The following is a 19,935-nucleotide window of genomic DNA, read 5'->3' on the forward strand; positions in this document are numbered from 1 at the left end:
TTGGGATCATTGGAGGCACCTGAGCCCCTGGCACTGCACGGTGATGCCGGGACCACCGGGGCATTGCTGGTCTCTCTGTCATCCCCATTCCTGTGCTCTGGTGCTGTGCTGGACAGGATTAAGGGTTTAACAGCCTGTGCCAGATAGACACTTAAATAAGCAATAACTTTGGAGTTCGTTAGTGAGGATTAATTAGTGTTTGCACAGGGCTTTGCCTCTGCAGAGCAGCATTATTTATCTTGAAGCTTCAACGTGACCTTGCTGATGTTGGGAGATGCTACTCGCATGGGTCCCTCCGGCTCTCACCATGGATGGGAGGGAGAGTGGAGCAAAGCCAGTGTGCCCCTGGGAAGCCACCCTGAGCACTTGCGAACAGGGAATACTCCAGGATCCTGGCAAGCAGAGCTGGGAGCAGCCTGCTGTGGGACACAGAAGTGGGTGTCCTTTGTGCAGAGCTGCTTGGATGGGGCTGGGGTGGTGTATCCCTATCGAGTTCTAGAGGCAACAACAGAAGAGGACTGAACCTGTGCCGTGTCTCGTCCCTTTGGCTTTACTTCTCCTTCTTGGTGTGGTGGTTGTTGAGCAAAGCAGTGGCCGTGTGTCTGTGGCTCTGCCCTATAGCACTGGATGTGAAATGAGGACTCCCTTATCCCTGCTCTGCTGCTGCAAGGGGATGGGGTCATGGGTGCTGCTGTGGGGATGCCTGGGGTGGGGGAGATGCCCAGGGCCACATAGGGATTCTCCATGAGGAGCAAGCAGCCCTTCTTGGACCCTGCTCCTGACACCACAGCGTTTATCTCATGGCTCAACTCCAGCCCTGGCATGGGGCTGGGAATTCTTTTGGCCCCATCTCGGTAACAGGGATGCCTTCATCCCAGAGCACTCTCCAGGGAGGGGAACAGTGGGAATAATGCATCATACTGCAGTGTGCCCAGGCACAGCCCAACTAGGGGGCTCAGATGGAGCCGGCAGCATCATTGACCTTCCCTATGGAACCTCATGTTCCTGAGCAGGGCAGTCACCCATTGGTGGGGCTTCCCTCTGGCCACACCATCCCCATGTGCTCAGCCAGGCTTTGTTTTGTGGAGAAAGCTCTTTCCCTGCGGGAAATCCAGCTTTGGGGCTGGCTAGCAGGCACCACATCCCACACTGCCCACCACAGCTCCGTGCCAGCCTCATCAAGCCCATCCATCTCATTACATGCCAGGAAGCTTTTGCTATTGGGCTGATCCCTGGCAAGTGTAAAAGCTCTTTTCCAGCAGAAATCCCAGCCCAGCCCAGCCATTCCCGTTCCCTGCCAGGCTCGGGACCTGCCCTTGCCCTGCCTGCAGAGGGGTTTTCAGCCGTTGCATGGAGCCTCCTCCGTGGTGCTGTGTGTGGGGATGCCCTTGCAGCATCCATGCCATTCCCATCGCCAGGGCTGGCAGGGGCTGCGGCGCCGGGTGATGCAGGAGGAGGAGGGAACGGCTCCAAGGAGCAGGCTGGGAACGGCGTCAAGGACAATAAACTCTGTCAAAGCCTCATTCATTACGGAAGAATGCGGAGCGCCGGCAGCGTGGTTTTGTCTGCTCCCTCCCTCTCCCATCTGATTTCTCTCTTTCATTTCCTGATGCTTTTGCCTTATCTCCCTCTTTTCAGTGTATCCCTCCCTCCCAGCTCTGTGTGCAGGGGGCTGGGCCTCACAGCACTGTGCTGGGGAGCAGTGGTGTGCCAAGGGCTGTCCTCCACCAGCATGGAATGGGGAGCTCCCGGGGTTGGGTTGGGTTGGGTTGAGTTGGGTTGTGTTACATTGCTTTGGGTTGTTTAGTGCTGGGTTGGGTTGTGTAGTGTTGGGTTGGGTTGTGTAGTGCTGGGTTGGGTTGTGTAGTGCTGGGTTGGGTTGTGTAGTGCTGGGTTGGGTTGTGTAGTGCTGGGCTGGGTTGTGTAGTGTTGGGTTGGGTTGTGTAGTGCTGGGTTGGGTTGTGTAGTGTTGGGTTGGGTTGTGTAGTGTTGGGTTGGGTTGTGTAGTGTCGGGTTGGGTTGTGTTGGGTTGCATTGAATTGCATTGGGTTGGCTTCTCCTCCTTCCCTCCTCCCCTTACATGTGGTGATGGACCCAAAACCACAACAGTGCCGGTGCAGCCAGCCACAGAGTGTGTCCAAATCCCAGCACAGCAGTGGGGGAGCCGGATCTGCTGGACAAAGCTGCATCACTCCCTCTGGGAATGATGCTGAGCAGTGGCAGCCCCTTGGCATCCCTTTCAAAGCCAAGTCCATCATGCCATCATGCCATGTGCTGCATCCAGAGGTGCTGGTGGTTCATGGGAGATAAGCCCTTTGGGGTGGGGGTATCTCTGATACATTATCTTATGTAGGTCACCAGGCTCACTACTGCCCATCCTGCTCCACAACACCTCCTATGAAGCTCCATGTGGGTGCAGCCATATGCTGCAGCTTGAACCCATCCCATTCCCAAATAGCTGCTGCTGTTTCCACTGGAAAACTCCCCTTTTTGCTCAGCCTTTGAAGGGATTTTATCACTGCAAGAGCAGCTGATGGGCAGCAAGATGCTGGTTCCCTTGTCTGGGTCTCATCCTGCTCTTAATCACTGTGGACAATGAGCTTGTCTAAGAGCAAATTCCGTGCAGGAGCCTGTGTGAGCCCAGCCCATGTACCTGGATCTCACAACTCTTACTTAATTCCAGAGCTCTTGGAGCTTTGTTTTCCCCTCCCATGTGCAGTGGGTGCAGGAGGGGGTTCCGTGCACCGTGTTTTGGGAATGCGAGACCTTGGGATACTTCCCTCAGTGAGTGGAGATTCCTGGGTAGTGCAGGGGATCTGGTGCTGAGCTGCCTAGCATGGGGTGAGCAAGGCTGGTGAGAGGAGATGGGGTGCTTGGTGGGGGTGGTTGTCTCATTGGAGGGACCCTGGGTGTCTCCCCATCCCAAATTTTCCTCCATCCCTTCCCGCGATGCTTCGGTGCAGAGATGCTCAGCATGGTACCAGGAGGTAGCTGCTGGCGTCCTCATGGTGGTGGCCAGGGGCTCCCCTAGGGGTTTTTGAAGCCAGGGCTGTGGTGATGCTCAGGGAGCCCACCTTGAGGTGCAGGAGCAAGATGGCACCCATGGGAGAAGGCGGTGGGTGCCGGGTGCATCACTTTTGGGGTGTCCAGGCTGCATCCCCACAGTGATGCTCATCGCAGGGTGGTTTTAGTGGGGCTCTCCTGACTTGTGCTCTTTCTCTGTCCCCTACTGCAGGACAAGAACAGGAAGCTGAGGCCGCTGTACGACATTCCCTACATGTTTGAAGCCCGGGAATTCCTGCGGAAGAAGCTCATTGGGAAGAAGGTATGGAAGGGATGAGGCTGGTGGCACAGGCGGGTGCTAGCGAAGGGTGGTGCTACTGGTGCCAGTAGTGATCTAAGGGCTCTCAGTAGGGAATTATGTGGTGTACCCAAAGCTGGAGCACCCCTTGAGCTCCTCCTCGGAGGGGTTATGTTCTCCCTTTCACCTGCACCCACTTCCCAGGAATGCCATGTTGCTGCGTCGCTTCACATTTCCCTTTGTTTTTCCTGGGTATATTCTTCCTGGGCTGGTTCAGAGCAATTCAGGGGGATGAAGACTATAATGTGCACTTCAGGACTGAAGCACATGCTCAGGATGCAATTCTCAAATGCTCATAAAATGGTCAAATGAAATCAATTTGCTCGGTGGCGAGGCTGCTCACTGCTGCTCATTGAGGACCATTTCCATGCCTAATTGCATCTTCCCATTGCAGAGCCCTGCTTCTATATTAGCAAAAAAGGGAAAAGGAAAAACATAGCAGCTCCTGAGACTTTCCTAATGGGAAGTCTGTCACTTGATGTAGTTGGAAGTGGCTGTGAGGATCATAGAGTCACAGAATCAATGACGTTGGAAAAGCCCTTTCAGCTCCTCCAGTCCAACCGCTCCCAGCACTGCCAAGGCCACCACTGACCCATGGCACTGAGGCCTCGGCTACACGGTGTGTGAGCACTTGCAGGGACGCTGACTCCAGCCCTGCCCTGGGCAGCCTCTTCCAGTGCCTGAGCACCCTTTGGGGAAGGAATTGGTCCTCAGCTCCATCTGAACCTGCCCTGGTGCAGCTTGAGGCCGTTTCCTCTTGTCCCATCCCTTGTTCCCTGGGAGCAGAGCCCAGCCCCTCCTGGCTCCATCCTCCTCTCAGGCAGCTGTAGGGAGCGATCAGGTCCCCCCTGAGCCTTCTCTTCTCCAGACTGACCCCCCCAGGTCCCTCAGCCGTTCCCCATCACACTTGTGCTCCAGGCCCTGCACCAGCTCCGTTGCCCTTCTCTGGCCCCGCTCCAGCACCTCAATGTCTCTCTTGCAGTGAGGGCCCAGAGCTGAACACAGGATTCGAGGTGCGGCCTCACCAGTGCCCAGTGCAGGGGCACAATCACTGCCCTGGCCCTGCTGCCACACTGGTGCTGATACAGGCCAGGATGCTGGGGGCTTCCCGGCTGCCTGGGCACAAGCTGCTCATGCTCAGCTCCATCAGTCAGGTCCTTTTCCAAGGATGTTGCTGGGGATTGTGAAGAGAGTTCTGGTCTCTGGAATGAGAACACAGTTGTTTTGCAAAGGCATCTTGGCTTTGTGTTGGGTGCACCCCAGCATGGTCCCAGTCCGAGCGCTGCCTACCACCCCAGTGCTGGTTCTCCTCCATCCGCTGTCGCTCTGCACCACTTGGTTGTTGCTCACAATCACCCTTTTCCTCCCCAAACCTCTTTGCATTCACCCTTGCTGGAGCTTTGGGCAGTATCTGACTGCAGCCTGGGACGGGGATAACCCCTTGGTATTCAGGGTGCCGCCTGTGCCATCCTGTGTCCCCCATAGAATCACAGAATCATGGAATGGTTTGGATTGGAAAAGAACTTAAAGCTCATCCCGTTCCAACCGCCTGTCACGAGCAGGGACACCTTCCACTAGACAATGTCACCCAAGGGCACATCATGAGCTGCTGGGCTGGGAAGGAGGGTGAGGGTTCTGCCTTCCTCCTGGGCACTCCAGTGTGATGCTGCTCCGTGGGACAATGGGGATGCAGGATGAGGGACAGGCAGGAGCAGCCAGTGCCACTGTCCCCATGCCCAAAGCATGGTGGGGAGCCAGAGACCTCCAGAAATGGAACCAAAAAGGCCTTTTGGCTGCGGGTGCTGCCCGTTCCCTTTCCAAAGCTCCCCATAACCTTGCCAGGGTGTGCTCCGGGCTCCCGCTGCGGCTCATCCGGCAGCTTTGGGAGCCTTTGATGTCTCCTCGTTTGCTTTCTAAATATTTCCTTTGTCAGCTCCACGTTTTTCACTTCAGATTAATTTGATGGGGGAAAGGGATGAGGAGAGAACGGAATCATCCTTCCCATTAACGATCAAACCAACCCCTCGAGCTTGGCAGCTCGCTCTGATGTGAAGCGACAGCCTTGCGCGGGGTGGCTCGCCCTTGCCGGCTCCCGGCGCGCTGGCAGCAGCGAGCTTTGCGGCAAGAATCCCTAAATCCCTCTTGTCCCACCCCCTGTTTAGGGAACAGACTTTTAGAGCCCATCCCAGCGCCTTTGGGGAGCTGCCTGCCTGCATGCGGGGAGATCAAATGGGCTGGGCTGGCACCCATGAGCAGTGCTGCCTGCGGTGTCGGCACGGCTCCGGTACCCTGAGTGGTTGCAGGGGTGCTCTGGGGAGCCCTGCCTGTTCTGGGGACCCCTGCCTGCTGTGATGGCCCCTTGAGCCCCTGCCCCACCACTGAGCACCTTCTGGCCCCCCTTCTCCTCCCCTCTGAGAATCATAGGATCATGGAATGGTTTGGGTTGGAAGGGACCTTAAAGCTCATCCAGTCCCAGCCCCTGCCATGGGCAGGGACACCTTCCACCAGAGCAGGTTGCTCCAAGCCCCTGTGTCCAACCTGGCCTTGAACACTGCCAGGGATGGGGCAGCCACAGCTTCTCTGGGCACCCTGTGCCAGCGCCTCAGCACCCTCACAGGGAAGAGCTTCTTCCCTATATCCAATCTAAACTTCCCCTGTTTAAGTTTTAACCCATTACCCCTTGTCCTGTCACTACAGTCCCTAATGGAGAGTCCCTCCCCAGCACCCTTATAGGCCCCCTTCAGATACTGGAAGGCTGCTCTGAGGTCTCCCATTAGGGAGCCTTCTCTTCTCCAGGCTGAACAGCCCCAACGTTCTCAGTCTGTCTCCGTATGGGAAGTGCTCCAGTCTCTGATCAACCTCGTGGCCTCCTCTGGACTTGCTCCAACAGCTCCATGTCCTTCTTCATGGATATCATGGCTGATGGGTGCTGTATCCCCAAGGAGTGGTGGATGTGGGAGTTGAGGTTTGGGGTCTGCCCAGTCCTGTCCCTATAGAACAGGGGGGACCCGGCTCAGGGCCACCTCCTGCCTTCCCACTGCCACTGTTTCCAGGGCAGAGCTGGCAGGGCTGGGTGGTGTGAGCCGCTCCCGGCGGGATCTCCGCTGGCAGCCGCTCCTCACAGCACCATTGATGAATGGAATATTGGGAATAATTAGGCTAGGAGGAGGGTTCGGTCTCGCTGCTGCTGCTTCATCAGCTGCTTCCTCAGCTGCAAGTGTTGTGTCTGCTTGGCTTGGCTGGGTCGGCCTGATGCCTGCACCCAGAGCTGCCTGCATCTCATGAGTGCTGTCCCTGCATGGTGGGACCCTTATGACCCTCCTTGTGGGTCCTGTCCCATGGGACCTTACTCATGGGTGCTTTACCTGCCTGGTGGGACCCTCCTCGTGGGTGCTGTCCTTGCACAGCAGTGAGCTTACCTAGTGGGTGCTGTCCCCATGCCGTGGGGACCCTGCTTGTGCGTGCTGTCCTTGCACAGTGATATTAGCTCGTGATCCCTGTGTAGTGAGACCCTCCTCGTGGGTGCTGTCTTTGCACCCTGCGGACCCTCTCCATGGGTGCTGCTTGTGCGTGGGGGGGACCCTGCTTGTGGGTGCTGTCTCTGTGCTGTGGGGACCGTCATGGGCACTGTGCCTGCACAGCAGTGACCTTGCCTGTTGGGTGCCCGGTGGCAGCTCTGCAGGGCTGGTGTGACACTAGAGGGAGCTGCACTTTAGGAATTGCAGAGCAGGATGGTCCCCCTCATCCCACCTCACTCCCCCCCACCCCATCCCACCCCATCCCAGGGGCAGCAGCACCCATCCCAGGCAGCAGGACCTGCCTGCAGCAGCCTGGGCTCCCCCTGCCCAGCCCCAGCTGCTCTGGTCCCAGCATGGGGGGGATGCGTTGGCAGCAAGGACAAAAGTCCTTTGGCTGCAATGAGCTTCCTTGTCCTCAGCTGCCCTCTTGTCCTCATCCCGATGCTTCCCGGTGTGCTCCGGCTGTGCCGTGGGCACTGTGCCATCCCAGTGCAGGCAGGAACTCTGTCACAGCAGCAGGGACCGTGGTCAGGGTCAGACGCTTCCAAAAGCACCATCTTGGCACAATGGGATGCCAGGAAATCCCGTGGTTCCATCCCCTCTCCAGTTTTGGGGGTCATCACCACCTCTACCAGCTCCAGGCAGATGGAATTAACTGGGAGTGCATCAATCTTACTGCTGTGTATTGCTGGGAAGCCCGCACTGGTTCATGGTACCATGTCCAGTCCCGTCAGTGGGTGAGCAGTGGGAGCCAGTGAGCAGCAGGATGGGCTTTGCCATGGCTGCTTTTGGGGGTGACTGTGGGCACTGATGGGGGAGCAGGGATACAGTGACCAGGCTGCAGGGGAAGGGCTGCAGTGAGAGGCATCAGCCCAGTCTCCCTGTGCTCCCTGCAAGGGAATTGAACCCTCCCAGTGACCTGGAGCAGTGGAATTTGCCTGCTGGCTCGGGATGAACCCCACTGTGGATTTGATTTCCGTGGTAGAATCAATCCCTGGGCTCCACACGGATGCTGTGCATCAATCCCACGCCGGGCAGGCACCGCCGTTAAGCAGCTTTTATTAATGACACCCATCGTGCAGGCAATTGAGTCGGGTCTAAATGGGTGCTCGAGGCCCTTTCCCTCATTAGCTGGAGGGGATTAATCACTCAGATGGAGGGAGACGGCACGAGATAACTCAGGGATAAATATTCCTTGTGCACGGAAGCGATTCGGTATTGTCCTTAAAGGCTGCTTTGCGGAGGGTGGGTGAAGGGAATGCTCACCCCAGGGTGTCAGAGCACCCAATGGGGCCTCACATCCTGCTCCACTATGAATGTGGGGCTCTGCAGTGCAGCAGGGTGCCACGTCATTCAGATGGTGATGCTGGGGACCACGTGCTGGGGACCACATCATTGGGATTGTGATTCTGGGGACCACATTGTTGAGACCATGATGCTGGGGACCATGATGCTGGGGACCACATGGCAGTGACCGCATTGGTGAGCATCCTGCTCCTGCATCCAAGTGGCTTTTGTATCCAGGCTGTCACAGAGGGACACAGTGCTCCCATGGCACAAGGGCTGATGCCCTGTGTGTGCCATAGCCAGTCCCTGTGTTGTCAGGGGGTGCAGCCATGCTGTGCACGGCTGTCCACAGATAGATGGGGAGGCTGATCACTGGGGACGGGAGGGTTGAGTGTGGCTGGTGCCAAGGGACAGGAGGAGGAGTGTGGCTTTTCCTCACCCTCCATCCCGACCTGTGCTGATTTATCTGCAAAGCTCCGGCTTAAGTTTTAATGCCTGGGATTTGTTGGTGATGCGGCTCGGGGCTAGAGCCTCGTCAAAGGGAAGGCTGTGGCTGAACTGATCAAACATCTCGTCCAGAAGAGCCCACGAGCACAAACCCGGCCCTCAGCAGAGCTGGGAGCATGAGCTGGGGGCTTCCCTGCAGCTTCCCAACATATCCATGTGTTCAGGCAGACAGCGTCGCTCGGAGGCACCGGGGTGCTTCCCAGTATGCTCATGTTGGGGTTGCCCAGTGCCAGCAGTGCCAGAAGGCTGGAGACCAGGCCTGGGGGAAGCATTTCCCCTGGAGCATCCTCCCTGGCTCCATAGAGGGGAGGAAGAGGTGGGGTTTGCAGAGTTCTGTGGATTTGCACAGACTTGGGCTCATTTTTGCACTGTTGGGCAATTTCTTGCTGCGTGTCACTGGCAGCTGCAGAGTCAGGGAGAGCTGCACAGCACAGCATGGGCTGGAATGGTCACAGCACAGCTGGGAGCGCGTGGACAATCCCACTTTCTGCAGAGCTGTGCAGCTGGGAGGGAGCTCAGGGAATCATAGAATGGTTTGGGTTGAAGGGACCTTAAAGCTCATCCAGCCCCAGCCCTTGCCATGGGCAGGGACACCTCCCACCAGAGCAGGTTGCTCCGAGCCCCTGTGTCCAACCTGGCCTTGAACACTGCCAGGGATGGGGCAGCCACAGCTTCTCTGGGCACCCTGTGCCAGCGCCTCAGCACCCTCACAGGGAAGAGCTTCTGCCTAAGAGCTCATCTCAGTCTCCCCTCTGGCAGGTTAAAGCCATTCCCCTTGGCCTGTCCCTGCAGGTCCTTGCCCAAAGCCCCTCTCCAGGTTTCCTGGAGCCCCTTTAGGCACTGGAGCTGCTCTAAGGTCTCCCCAGTTTGAGGGGGAGAATCCCCTCCCTGAGCTGCTGCTCACTCTCCGGGGTCCCAGCCCATGTGCAGGACCGTGCCCTTGTCCTTGCTGAACTCCATGAGCCGGGAGTGCTTTGCCGTGTGCCGCTCCCAAGCCTGCTGGCTCTGCATCCTCTGAAGCTGGAAGAGGATATTCCGGTTGCAGGTCTCCCCGGGAGCTGGCTGCTCCCCAGTGCTGAACCCGGGAGGGATCTTCTCCCGCCTGTGTTCTGCTTGGAATAAGCATTTCATGCAGCTGCAGGCGAGCAGGAGGGGGGAATTGTGCCGGCACGCTCCGCTCCGGGTGCTGCAGTGGCTGGAATGGCTGCTCTGGGAGCAAACGTGGTTGTTCCGGGTGCAATGACCAGGAATTCGGGATCAGTTCCTCTCTGTGCAGCGCTTTCCCTCCTCCTGATCTTCCCCAAACGGCTGTGCCGGGCATTCCCATTGCCAGGCTGCGGCTCCGGGCTGTGGCTCCGGCACAGCCTGGCACAGCAAGGTCAGTCCTACCCCAGGGCTGCTCCCTGGTCTGGGCTGCAGGGCTGGGAGCTGCTGGCTCCGATGGGAAGCAGCAGTGAGCCCCGCTGCCGCTGCAGGCTCCGCTTTGGGCAGCGGTTGAGGCTCTGCAGGCTCCATTCCTCGCAGTGTGGTGGCTCAGGGCATTCCCTGCATCCCAGGCTCTTGCCATGCTTTCGAGGAGGGACTGATGGGAGGATATGGGGGAAGGGCTCAGTGAAGGTGGAAGCAAACCAAGCAGGCTCCTGCATTCTGTTCCCAACAGCTCAACCCTTGCAGCGGGATACAGGGTGAGGTGGGGCTGAGCCGGCACATACAGCCTTCAGAAAGGAAATTCCCAGTCTGGAGATGTTGGATCATTCCCCTTGGGTTCTGCAGCCCCCATTGCACCTCCTGCATCCCCTCACCCTGCCAGGAGCCGCAGCTCAAGGTGCAGAGCGACCAGGGACGCAGGACCTGCAGTCCAGCCCCATCCTCCCTCGTGCATCTCTTACTTCACTATGAGCTGCACCTTCTGCTCTGCTCCAGGACCCCGTGTGCTAGAGCGTGGCACATAGAATCATGGAGTAAACCAGGTTGGAAAAGTCCTTTAAGGCCACCACTAACCCATGGCACTCAGGCCTCGGCTACACCGTGTGGGAACCATGCAGGGACGCTGACTCCAGCCCTGCCCTGGGCAGCCTCTTCCAGTGCCTGAGCACCCTTTGGGGAAGGAATTGGTCCTCAGCTCCATCTGAACCTGCCCTGGTGCAGCTTGAGGCCGTTCCCTCTTGTCCCATCCCTTGTTCCCTGGGAGCAGAGCCCAGCCCCCTCCTGGCTCCATCCTCCTGTCAGGCAGCTGTAGGGAGCGATCAGGTCCCCCCTGAGCCTTCTCTTCTCCAGACTGACCCCCCCAGGTCCCTCAGCCGTTCCCCATCACACTTGTGCTCCAGGCCCTGCACCAGCTCCGTTGCCCTTCTCTGGCCCTGCTCCAGCACCTCAATGTCTCTCTTGCAGTGAGGGCCCAGAGCTGAACACAGGATTCGAGGTGCGGCCTTACCAGTGCCCAGTGCAGGGGCACAATCACTGCCCTGGCCCTGCTGCCGCACTGGTTCTGATACAGGCCAGGATGCTGGGGGCTTTGCCATGAGCAGTTTCCAGCCACTCTTCCCCAAGCCTGGAGCATTGTATGGGGTTGTAGCCCAAATGCAGGACCTGGCATATCTAGAGCCTGCTGGTGTCCTGCACTGTGGCTGCAGAGCTTTCCCTTAGGGCGTCATCCCTGGGGCAGCACCCCAAGGTCAGTCCCAGCACCAGGCTGTGGTGACCAGGATGCTTTATCCTGGGTGCATCCCTTCCTGTGTGTCATTGCTTGATCTGCAGGATCCCATGTCTGCACCCGCTGGGGTGCTGGGGGTGGTTTCCCATCCTATGGGGGTGGCTTTGCCACCCTTGCATGGCACAGCATGGCATGGCTGGCCTGGGGTCAGCAGTGCAGCTCCGGGGCTTGGCATCAAGTGCCTAAACCCGGGTTCCTCCTACATCAGCCACGCTGGAGGAGATGAGGGTGCAAGCAGAGCCCACGGGTTCCCTTCATCAGCATCATCCCCACTGCCCCTGGTTGCATCCCTGAGGAGGGGAGAGCAGGAATAGGGCAGCTCAGGCTGTGGGACAGCCCCAGGTCCCTCCTGCAGCCCCTACTGGTGCTGGGAGCGCCGGCATGTGACGGTGTCACCGAGTGGGTGCAGGGTGGGTGCATATGGCAGGGGTGGGTGGCAGACCAGACTTCTCTGCTATAGTTAGTGCCTGGAACGCCCGCGGATCTCCCAGCCCTGCGTCGTCACACACTCAACAGGGACTATTTTTACCTCCCCTGCGAGCTCGTGCTGTGGGTCAGGACTGTGAAAGGGAGATGGTTCCATCCTTCCCGATGCAGATGACAGGAAGATGCTCCTGAAGTCCTGCCTTGTGAGCACCAGGCTGGCCCGTGAGCTGGGGAGCACGTGGTGGGGACCACATCACTGAGACCCTGATGCCAGGGACCACATCTTTGGGATCATGATGCTGAGAACCACATCTTTGGGACCGTGATGCTGGAGACGATGTGCTAGGGACCATATCTTTGGGATCCTGATGATATGTGGCCAGGGACCACATCACTGAGACTATGGTGCTGGGGACCACATGCTGGAGACTGCATCACTAGGACTGTGATGTTGGGTACCACGTCGTTTGGACCGTGACAGTGGGGACCACGTCACTGGGACCAAGATGCTGGGGACCACGTGCCAGTCACCCCACACTGGTGACCACCTCCCAGTCCCCGCATGGCAGGGACATGATGTTTGGCACCCTGGGTGCCGTTGTTCCTCCTCATCCTCTTCTTCCTCCAGCCATGGGGGTAAGCTTGTGTTTTTGGCAGCGCTGGCCTTGCGCTTCCCAGGTTTGTGTCCTCCCTGCCCACCCTCATGCCAGAGCCACAGGCACAGGGCACATGGGGACAGGGACACGGACAGACACTGCGGTGATGGGCGACGGGCGGGTGGCAGTGGCTGCGGTGGCTGTGCAAAGCAGCCTGCTCTCTGTGGTGCCGTTCTTCTCCCGGCTGGAGCTCCTCCAAGGAGCAGCGCTGGAGCAGTGACCCATTTCCCACTGACTGCAGCTGACCTTGGCGACCCCCCCATGGGCACCCCCCAACCCGTGCCGGCTGGCTCCAGGGGGAGCAGGAGCCCGCTGCTGGTCCCATGGGTGCTGGGAGCTCTGGGTGCCTCCCCTGTGCTGCTGGGTGCCTGCTCACGGTGTGCCCTGGGGGCCTGGGTCTGCTATGGCTGAAAGTGGTGAGGAGGGGATGGGTTGGGATGTGCGGGGGTGTATGGCTGCGGAGGTGCCTGGGATGGGGATGGGGATGGGGTGCAGGAGGTGCCCAAGATGGAACTTGAGGTGCAGGAGGTGTCCGAACCAGGGTTGGGGGTGCAGGAGGTGCCTGAGTCATTTTTGGGGGTGCAGGAGATGCGGGATGTGCCCAAATGGAGCTGATGCAGGAAATGCCTGAGCCGGGATTGGAGATGCAGAAGATGCTGGGGGTGCAGGAAGTGCCCTTGCTGGGGCTGTGGATCCTCGCTGGTGTTGGTTTTCCACTGGTGAAAACACTTCCAAGGCGAGCGTTATCCCTCCCAGAGCAAGCACAGGGGAATGGGGGCACTTCCGCATGCACCAAGCTGCCTGCCAAATGCTTCCAACCCCAGTGGTGTGGTGCTCCCAACTCTCCCAATGCTTCCAGCCCCGGTGCTCCCAGTGCTGCCAGTGTTTACAGCCCTGGTGCTTCCAGCCCCAGACGAAGCCTTTTAGCTGCAGGGGGATCAATGTGGGAACACGGCTCCTTGATCAAATCCAGGGATCCAGGTGCACCACGAAGGCCTGGAGCAGGATGGAAATGCCGATTGCTTGTAGTGGGCTCTGGGATGTGATGCCTGGAGCTGCTGGGGAGTGATGCTGAGGTGCTGGTCCCCCATATCCCCATGGGTGTTTCTGTGTCCACCAGCTTATCCCTAGCACTCCTGCAAGAGGAGGTGCAATTTTCCATCAGGAGTCGGGACGTTGGTCCCAAAATGCCAAAGCATTTTCCAACCCAGCTTCTGCATCCCGCTGGATGATGCTGATGCCAACTGACAGCTATGGAGCTGTGCTTCCATCTACCTGCAGCTCCCCTGCCAGGGGCCATAATGGGATTATCCATGCACCAGAGCTGGCTGCAGCTCACCAGCATTCCCAGCCTGAGCCAGGGTCCCGCCGGCAGCACAATGCTGGTTCCAGGAACCCGGAATTACAGCTTGGCCTCCCTGGGAGGCTCCTGGTTTAACGTGTCTGGTCCTGGTGTGTCAGATGCTGCTTCGCTGGTGGCAACACCAGTGCCAGCACCCGGTTGGCTAAGGGCTCCTTTACCAGGGCAGGGGAAGGATGCTGTCAGCAGGGATTTTGGGGTAGCGGGAGGATTGGGAGCCCCCGGGCTGGATGTTCTGACCCCATTCCCATTGTGTCTTGCCCAGGTGAATGTGACAGTGGATTACATCCGGCCGGCCAGCAGTGCCACCGAGACCGTGCCTGCCTTCTCCGAGCGCACGTGTGCCACCGTCTCCATCGGAGGAATGTGAGTGTTGTCCTGGGGAGCCAGGAACAGCATTCCATGGGGATACTAGGGGTGGAAGGTGGCTCATCCTCGCCACAGAGGTACACAGTGCTGGTGACTGGATGGTGGGATCCCATGGACCCCCAGCTCCAGCAGTTTGGGGTGCTGGGGAGCAGTATGGCCAGTGGGATGCTTTGGAGCAACCATCCTCTCCTCTGTATATCCCGGGATGTTTCTTCTCCTATGGGACATCACCTCCCCATGACATGGTGCAGCGGTGTGGGCTCTGCCAGAGCATTCCCCTCTTTCCCATGCTTTGGGTGCTTTCCTCCCCTGGAACACTGGGGTGCTGTGTTCCTCCGGCACATCCCTATGGATACCTCCTGCCGGCACGGTGCACATCCAGGTGGCAGCAGCTTCCGGGATCTGCGTCGGGATGATCTGTCAGAGGCCGTTTGGTTTCTTTCTTCCTTTCCTGGCTTTTCCCTTCCGCGGAGCAGCTATTTTGGAAAGGACCCAAAGTGCTGCAGCGCTCACTGCGCTTTTCCTTCCCCTGAATCCTGCCTCTGGGAATGCTGCGGAGCATCGCGCTGCACGGGGGGGATGTGGCTCTATGAAGCATGGGGAGCTGGAAAGCTCCCTAATTAAGGCACTCCTGGAATGACCTTTGATGATACTTAGCTCATGAATGGGTTTAATTTCCATTCCAGTGCAACGGCGATCATAGAATCATGGAATGGTTTGGGTTGGAAAGGACCTTAAGATCATTCAGTTCCAACCCCCCTGCTATGGGCGGGGATGCAGATCCAGCCAGGTCATGCTGGAATGCTGCTCCCGGAATGAATCCATGGCAGTGGGAGCCTAAAGGGCTTTCCTGGATGGATACATGACGTGATGGAGCCCAGTGGAGCAGCTCAGCTACCTGCACCAGCTTTAAACCCACCCAGTTTATTTAGTGCTGCTTTATCCCTATGGAGCTGATTCTCCAGCCGAGGGTGTTTCACTGGATTTTGGGAAGGGACATCCCTGCCACTGTGTTTGTGGGGCTATTTGGAGGAAGATGAGGTCTTGGATTATCGATGAAGCCCAAGGAGGGGCCTGTGCAGTGCTAAACCCACCAACCTCCCCCTATGCCAGCTCCTGGCATCGCTTGCGCCATGCCCAGTGCAGTGGAGGGGCTGGATTCCCCATCTCCGGAGCATCATTCCAAGTGCTGCCGCCTGCTCGCAGCATCTCTAGCTGCGAATTGCTTCCAAATAGCTCCCAAAATGCACCCCTGTTTCGGGAGGAGCCCTGAGGTGAACTTGCAGGTGAATTCATTGTCCTCATCAGGCGATGGAGGTCACAGGAGCATCTCTATGGGGTATGATGTGGGGCAGCCCCCTTGCTCCCATCTGCCCACAGGGTCCTTTGGTCTAACAGAGCAGGGTCTGTGCCGAGCTGGGAAGAAAGCCTGGCTTGTCCTCCTGGCATCTGGGCTGGGCTGAGCCTGCTTGGAATGCTGAGCACGCCGGCAGCTGCTGGGATGGGCAGGATGCTAATCCCAGCCTGGCTTTGGAGCCTTCAGGCCCTGGCTCCTCTGCGCTGGTGCAGCGCAGGCAGATGTTGGTCCTGCGGCTCCTGCCTGCTCCGCAGGTAACGGGGCCAGCAGCAGTGGTGGCACCTCCCTGTCCCCAGGCAGGGCCGGGGGCCAATGTCCGCCCATGGGGGTGGCCTCCAGCACAGGATGGTTTGCAGGGGGCAGCCCCTGCTTCCAGCTTAAAGCACTGGGAACATGAGGAGCTGGGGCACAAAGCCAGCTTTCCCTGCCTGATCCCTGCCTGCATCCCTGCTCATATCCCTGTGTGAATCCCTGCCTGTATTCCTGCCTGTATCCTTGCCCATACCCCTGCCTGTATCCCTGCCAGCTCCCTGGCTGCAGTGCCTGTCTCGGTGCCTCCAAGCTGCCTGCCCTCGCTGGGTCCATGGTGCTTCTCCTTTCCCTCTCCCCAATGTTTTCTGCTTGGTCCCTGGCTTGGGAATGCCAGTGCCTGCCCAGCTCTGCCCGATGCCCGCGTGCCGCAGCCCTCCCCATCCCATTCCCGTGTGCCAGTGCCTTGTCAGCATTTCCCAGCGCTGCTGCTCCCGGCTCATGTTTTCCTGCTGAGCACAGGTAAGGTCAGAGGGTTGTGCTCAAGCTGTCACAACAAAGCTGTGCTGACATGGAAAACAGGGAAGGGGATGGGGCTGGAGGAGAAAGCAGCTTCCAGGACATCCAGGGCCCCATGGGCAGCTCCGGAGCTGCTCTGGGATGGTTCATCCCACCATGGGTGCTGGTGGGAGTCCCTTGGGCATGATTAAAGCAGAGGCACCCACAAAGTGGTGCCAGAGGGACCCTGGGATGACGGGGCTGTGACTGGTGGGAGTGGGAGCACGTGAGGGCTCCGGGTTAACACCAACCTTTGCTCTTTGAGAAGCCTGTGGCATCCCACAGCATCCTGCAGCATCCTGCAGCATCCTCTTGCATCCTGCAGCATCCCGCTGCATCCCATAGCATCCCACAGCATCCTGCTGTATCCCACAGCATCCCATAGCATTCCATAGCATCCTGCAGCATCCCTTAGCATCCCATAACATCCCACAGCAGTCCTTAGCATCCTACAGCATCCCGCTGCATCCCATTACATCCCACAGCATCACATTACATCCCACAACATCCTGCTGTATCCCACAGCATTCCAGAGCATCCCAGAGCATCCTAGAGCATTCCATCTCATCCTGCAGCATCCCTCAGCATCCTATAACATCCTACAGCAGTCCATAGCCTCCCACAGCATCAAACAGTATCCTACAGCATCCCATAGCATCCTGCAGCAGGGTGCAAGATGAACACCCACTGCAGGGTGCAGGATGGGATCCCACTGCAGGGAGCAGGATGATGGGATCCCACTGCAGGGTGCAGGATAAACACCCATTCCAGGGTGCAGGATGATGGTTTCCCATTGCAGGGTGCAGGCCATGCACCCACTGTAGGGTGTTGCATTTTGGGGCTGATCAGGCACCGACAGCGTGTTTTGGTGCTGCCACCTCTGGCCATGGCACATGGTCCTGGTGTGGGGCTGGATTTGGGGCTGCTGATCCCTTCCAGGAGCAGCTGTGGGGGGAAAACACTGCTTAAAAGCTTCCTTTGGGGAATTTTGGGGTGGAAAAGTGGGAAATGAGTTGCGGGGAGGGGGGGGGGGAGCTGCAGACACCCATTTTCTACTTGCTTGTCTTTTAAGTGGGAAAATCCTGCATTTCATGGCCTAATAGGATTTTTTCCTGCAGCAACGAGCTTTTCATCCGCGTTTCCATATTCCCAGACTTTAATCTGGGCTTAAGTGGGGGATGCAGCTTCCCTGTGTGCCGCAGCTCCAGCTCCTCTCCCAAAGTGCTCTTAGTTGGATCCAGGGGGAAGGGCTGTGGTTGCGCCTGTGCAGGGGCTGTGGGGAGAGGAGCAGGATGATTAATTCTCCATCAGGGGATCTCTTCCTGAAGCTGTTATTCCAGCTCTCCTCTTCCTCATCCTCCTCCTGGCAGCAGCAGGGGGGCGGTTTGGGTGCAGTGCACCCATCACTGTGCTCCCATCGCGCTTCCCTGGGTGCCCAGCATCCCACTGAGTGCCAGGATCAGCCCCCATGGGCAGGGCTGGGAATTCTGAGCCTTAAAAAGTCTAAAATGGGAAAGAATCGGGGTCATTGCAGGATTTGCAGCTATGGGGGCAGTCTGGGTGCTGGAAGGGGCAGACAGGAGCAGGATGATGGGAACCCATTCCAGTCTGCAGGATGGTGGGATCCCTTTGCAGGGTGCAGGATAGGCTGCTATTGCAGGGTGCAGGATGATGGGATTCCACTGCAGGGTGCAGGATGGGCTCCCATTCCACGGTGCAGGATGATGGGCATGGGGCTGCTTTTACTCCTCCTGTCTCTCTCCTCATCCCAAATCTGGGTTATGATCCCGACCTTTTGCCACATGCTCCCATGCACTGGTGCCAAGCTCTGGGAAGCACCCAGTGAGTGACGGAGCCAGGACCCAGCCAGATCATGGGTGACAGGGAGGTGAATGCCATTGCCAAAAGCTGGAGGACCACTGGTCCTGGGGGATGCTGCTGTCCCCAGGGATGCTCTGGCAGCCAAAAGCCATCAGATGCATGCTTCCCTTTCCATGTGGAAACGCAGCCTGGCTTCCCGGGGTGGAAAGCTGCAATCCCAGATTGGCTTCATCCCCGGAGCAGCCGGGATCCCAGGGGGCTGGAGCTGGGAAGTGCCTGCCAGCACTTTGCTGCTTGCAGCGGATCCATGCGCGGCACGGTACCTGCGTGGGATGCGGTGCCAGGGCAAAGCTGGGCCCGTGCCCAGGAGCCGGGGAGGAATTTGCAGCCGGAGCCTCTGGAAAAGGACCAAATCTCGCTGGTGCTTCGCAAGCTGCTCCCTCCTACGGGGAGGAGGTGGCTGCCACCAGCCTGGGCCCCGGAGCTGGTCCAGTGACGGTGCCTGGCTGAGGCTTGGCAAAGCTCGGAGCGTGTCCTGGCACTGGCAGGGAGCCGGCAGGGATCCGGCTGGGATCCGGTAGGGCGGCTGGGAGCGCTGGGACTTGGAGTTAAGCCACTCGCAGCCTTAAATGTGCAACCGGGCGCTGCTGTCCCTGATCCCTCCAGATTCAATGCAGTGCGATCAGACCAGGGGGGGATTTCATAGGATCCTGGAATGGTTTGGGTTGGAAGGGACCTTAAAGCTCCTCCAGCTCCAACCCCCTGCCACGGGCAGGGACACCTTCCACCAGAGCAGGTTGCTCCAAGCCCCTGTGTCCAACCTGGCCTTGAACACTGCCAGGGATGGGAACCCCCAAGTCCTTCTCCTCAGGCTGCTCCATCCCATCTCCCCCAGCCTGTGTCTGTGCTTGTCCTTCCATAATTTAGGCAAGCTTCCCAAATAAAGCACCACCAGCATTGCTCTTGGTGAGAGGAGGATGAGGGGTGGATGAAGGGGCAGATCCTGGTGCCTCCACTGCCATTCCCATGGCTCTCTGTGCTCAGAGGCTCAGCTGATCTGCTCCAAAACTGGGATTTGTTTCCTTCCCATCTGGCTCAGCCAGTGCTGTGGCTGCAGGGGGGTCGAACATCAGGTTTTGAATCATCCTTCCCTGATCCTGGTATCCTGGGATTTAAATGGCTGCTCCCCTCTGACCAGTGGAAGTGATGAAAACTGATTTCATGCATGTTGGATGCTTATGGAGTCTAGAGCCAGGAATAGCTCCTTATCCGCGGGGAGCAGAGGGGATTGAAGTGCTGGGGAATGGGACAGGGGTAGGCATGGGCACTGGGATGGGAGCAGGATGAGGATGGCATGGGAGAGGGATGCAGCTGGATGCAGATTGGGATGCGTCAGGATGGGGAGTGGGATGAAGCTGTGATGGGGAGTGGAATGCAACTGGATGGGGAGCAGGATGTGGCTGGATGCAGAGTGGGATGCAGCTGGACTGGGAGAGATGCTGCTTGGATAGGGAGTGGGATGAAGCTGGGATGGGGAGCAGGATGCAACTGAGATGGGAGCAGGATGAACTGGGATGGGGGCAGGATGCAGCTGGATGAGGAGCAGGATGAAGTTGTGATGGAGAGCAGGATGTGGCTGATATAGGGATGGGGATGCGGCTGGAATGCGGAGCAGGATGAAGTTGTGATGGGGAGCAGGATGTGGCTGGAATGGGGAGGGGAATATATCTGTATGGAGAGTGGAATGCGGCTG

At 58.3% G+C, this 19,935-nt stretch overlaps 1 protein-coding gene across 1 annotated transcript in view; it reads left to right on the forward strand.

The window, feature by feature from the left end:
• SND1 (staphylococcal nuclease and tudor domain containing 1) overlaps positions 1-19,935 on the forward strand; it is a 100,565-nt gene that overhangs the window by 42,700 nt on the left and 37,930 nt on the right. The window contains exons 11-12 of the mRNA XM_065668233.1: positions 3,236-3,325; positions 14,094-14,194. Coding sequence (XP_065524305.1) covers positions 3,236-3,325; positions 14,094-14,194 — 191 coding nt within the window. The remainder of the gene's footprint in view (positions 1-3,235; positions 3,326-14,093; positions 14,195-19,935) is intronic.

Source organism: Lathamus discolor, chromosome 1 (genome assembly GCF_037157495.1).
Source record: "Lathamus discolor isolate bLatDis1 chromosome 1, bLatDis1.hap1, whole genome shotgun sequence".
NCBI classification, from domain to species: Eukaryota; Metazoa; Chordata; class Aves; order Psittaciformes; family Psittacidae; genus Lathamus; species Lathamus discolor.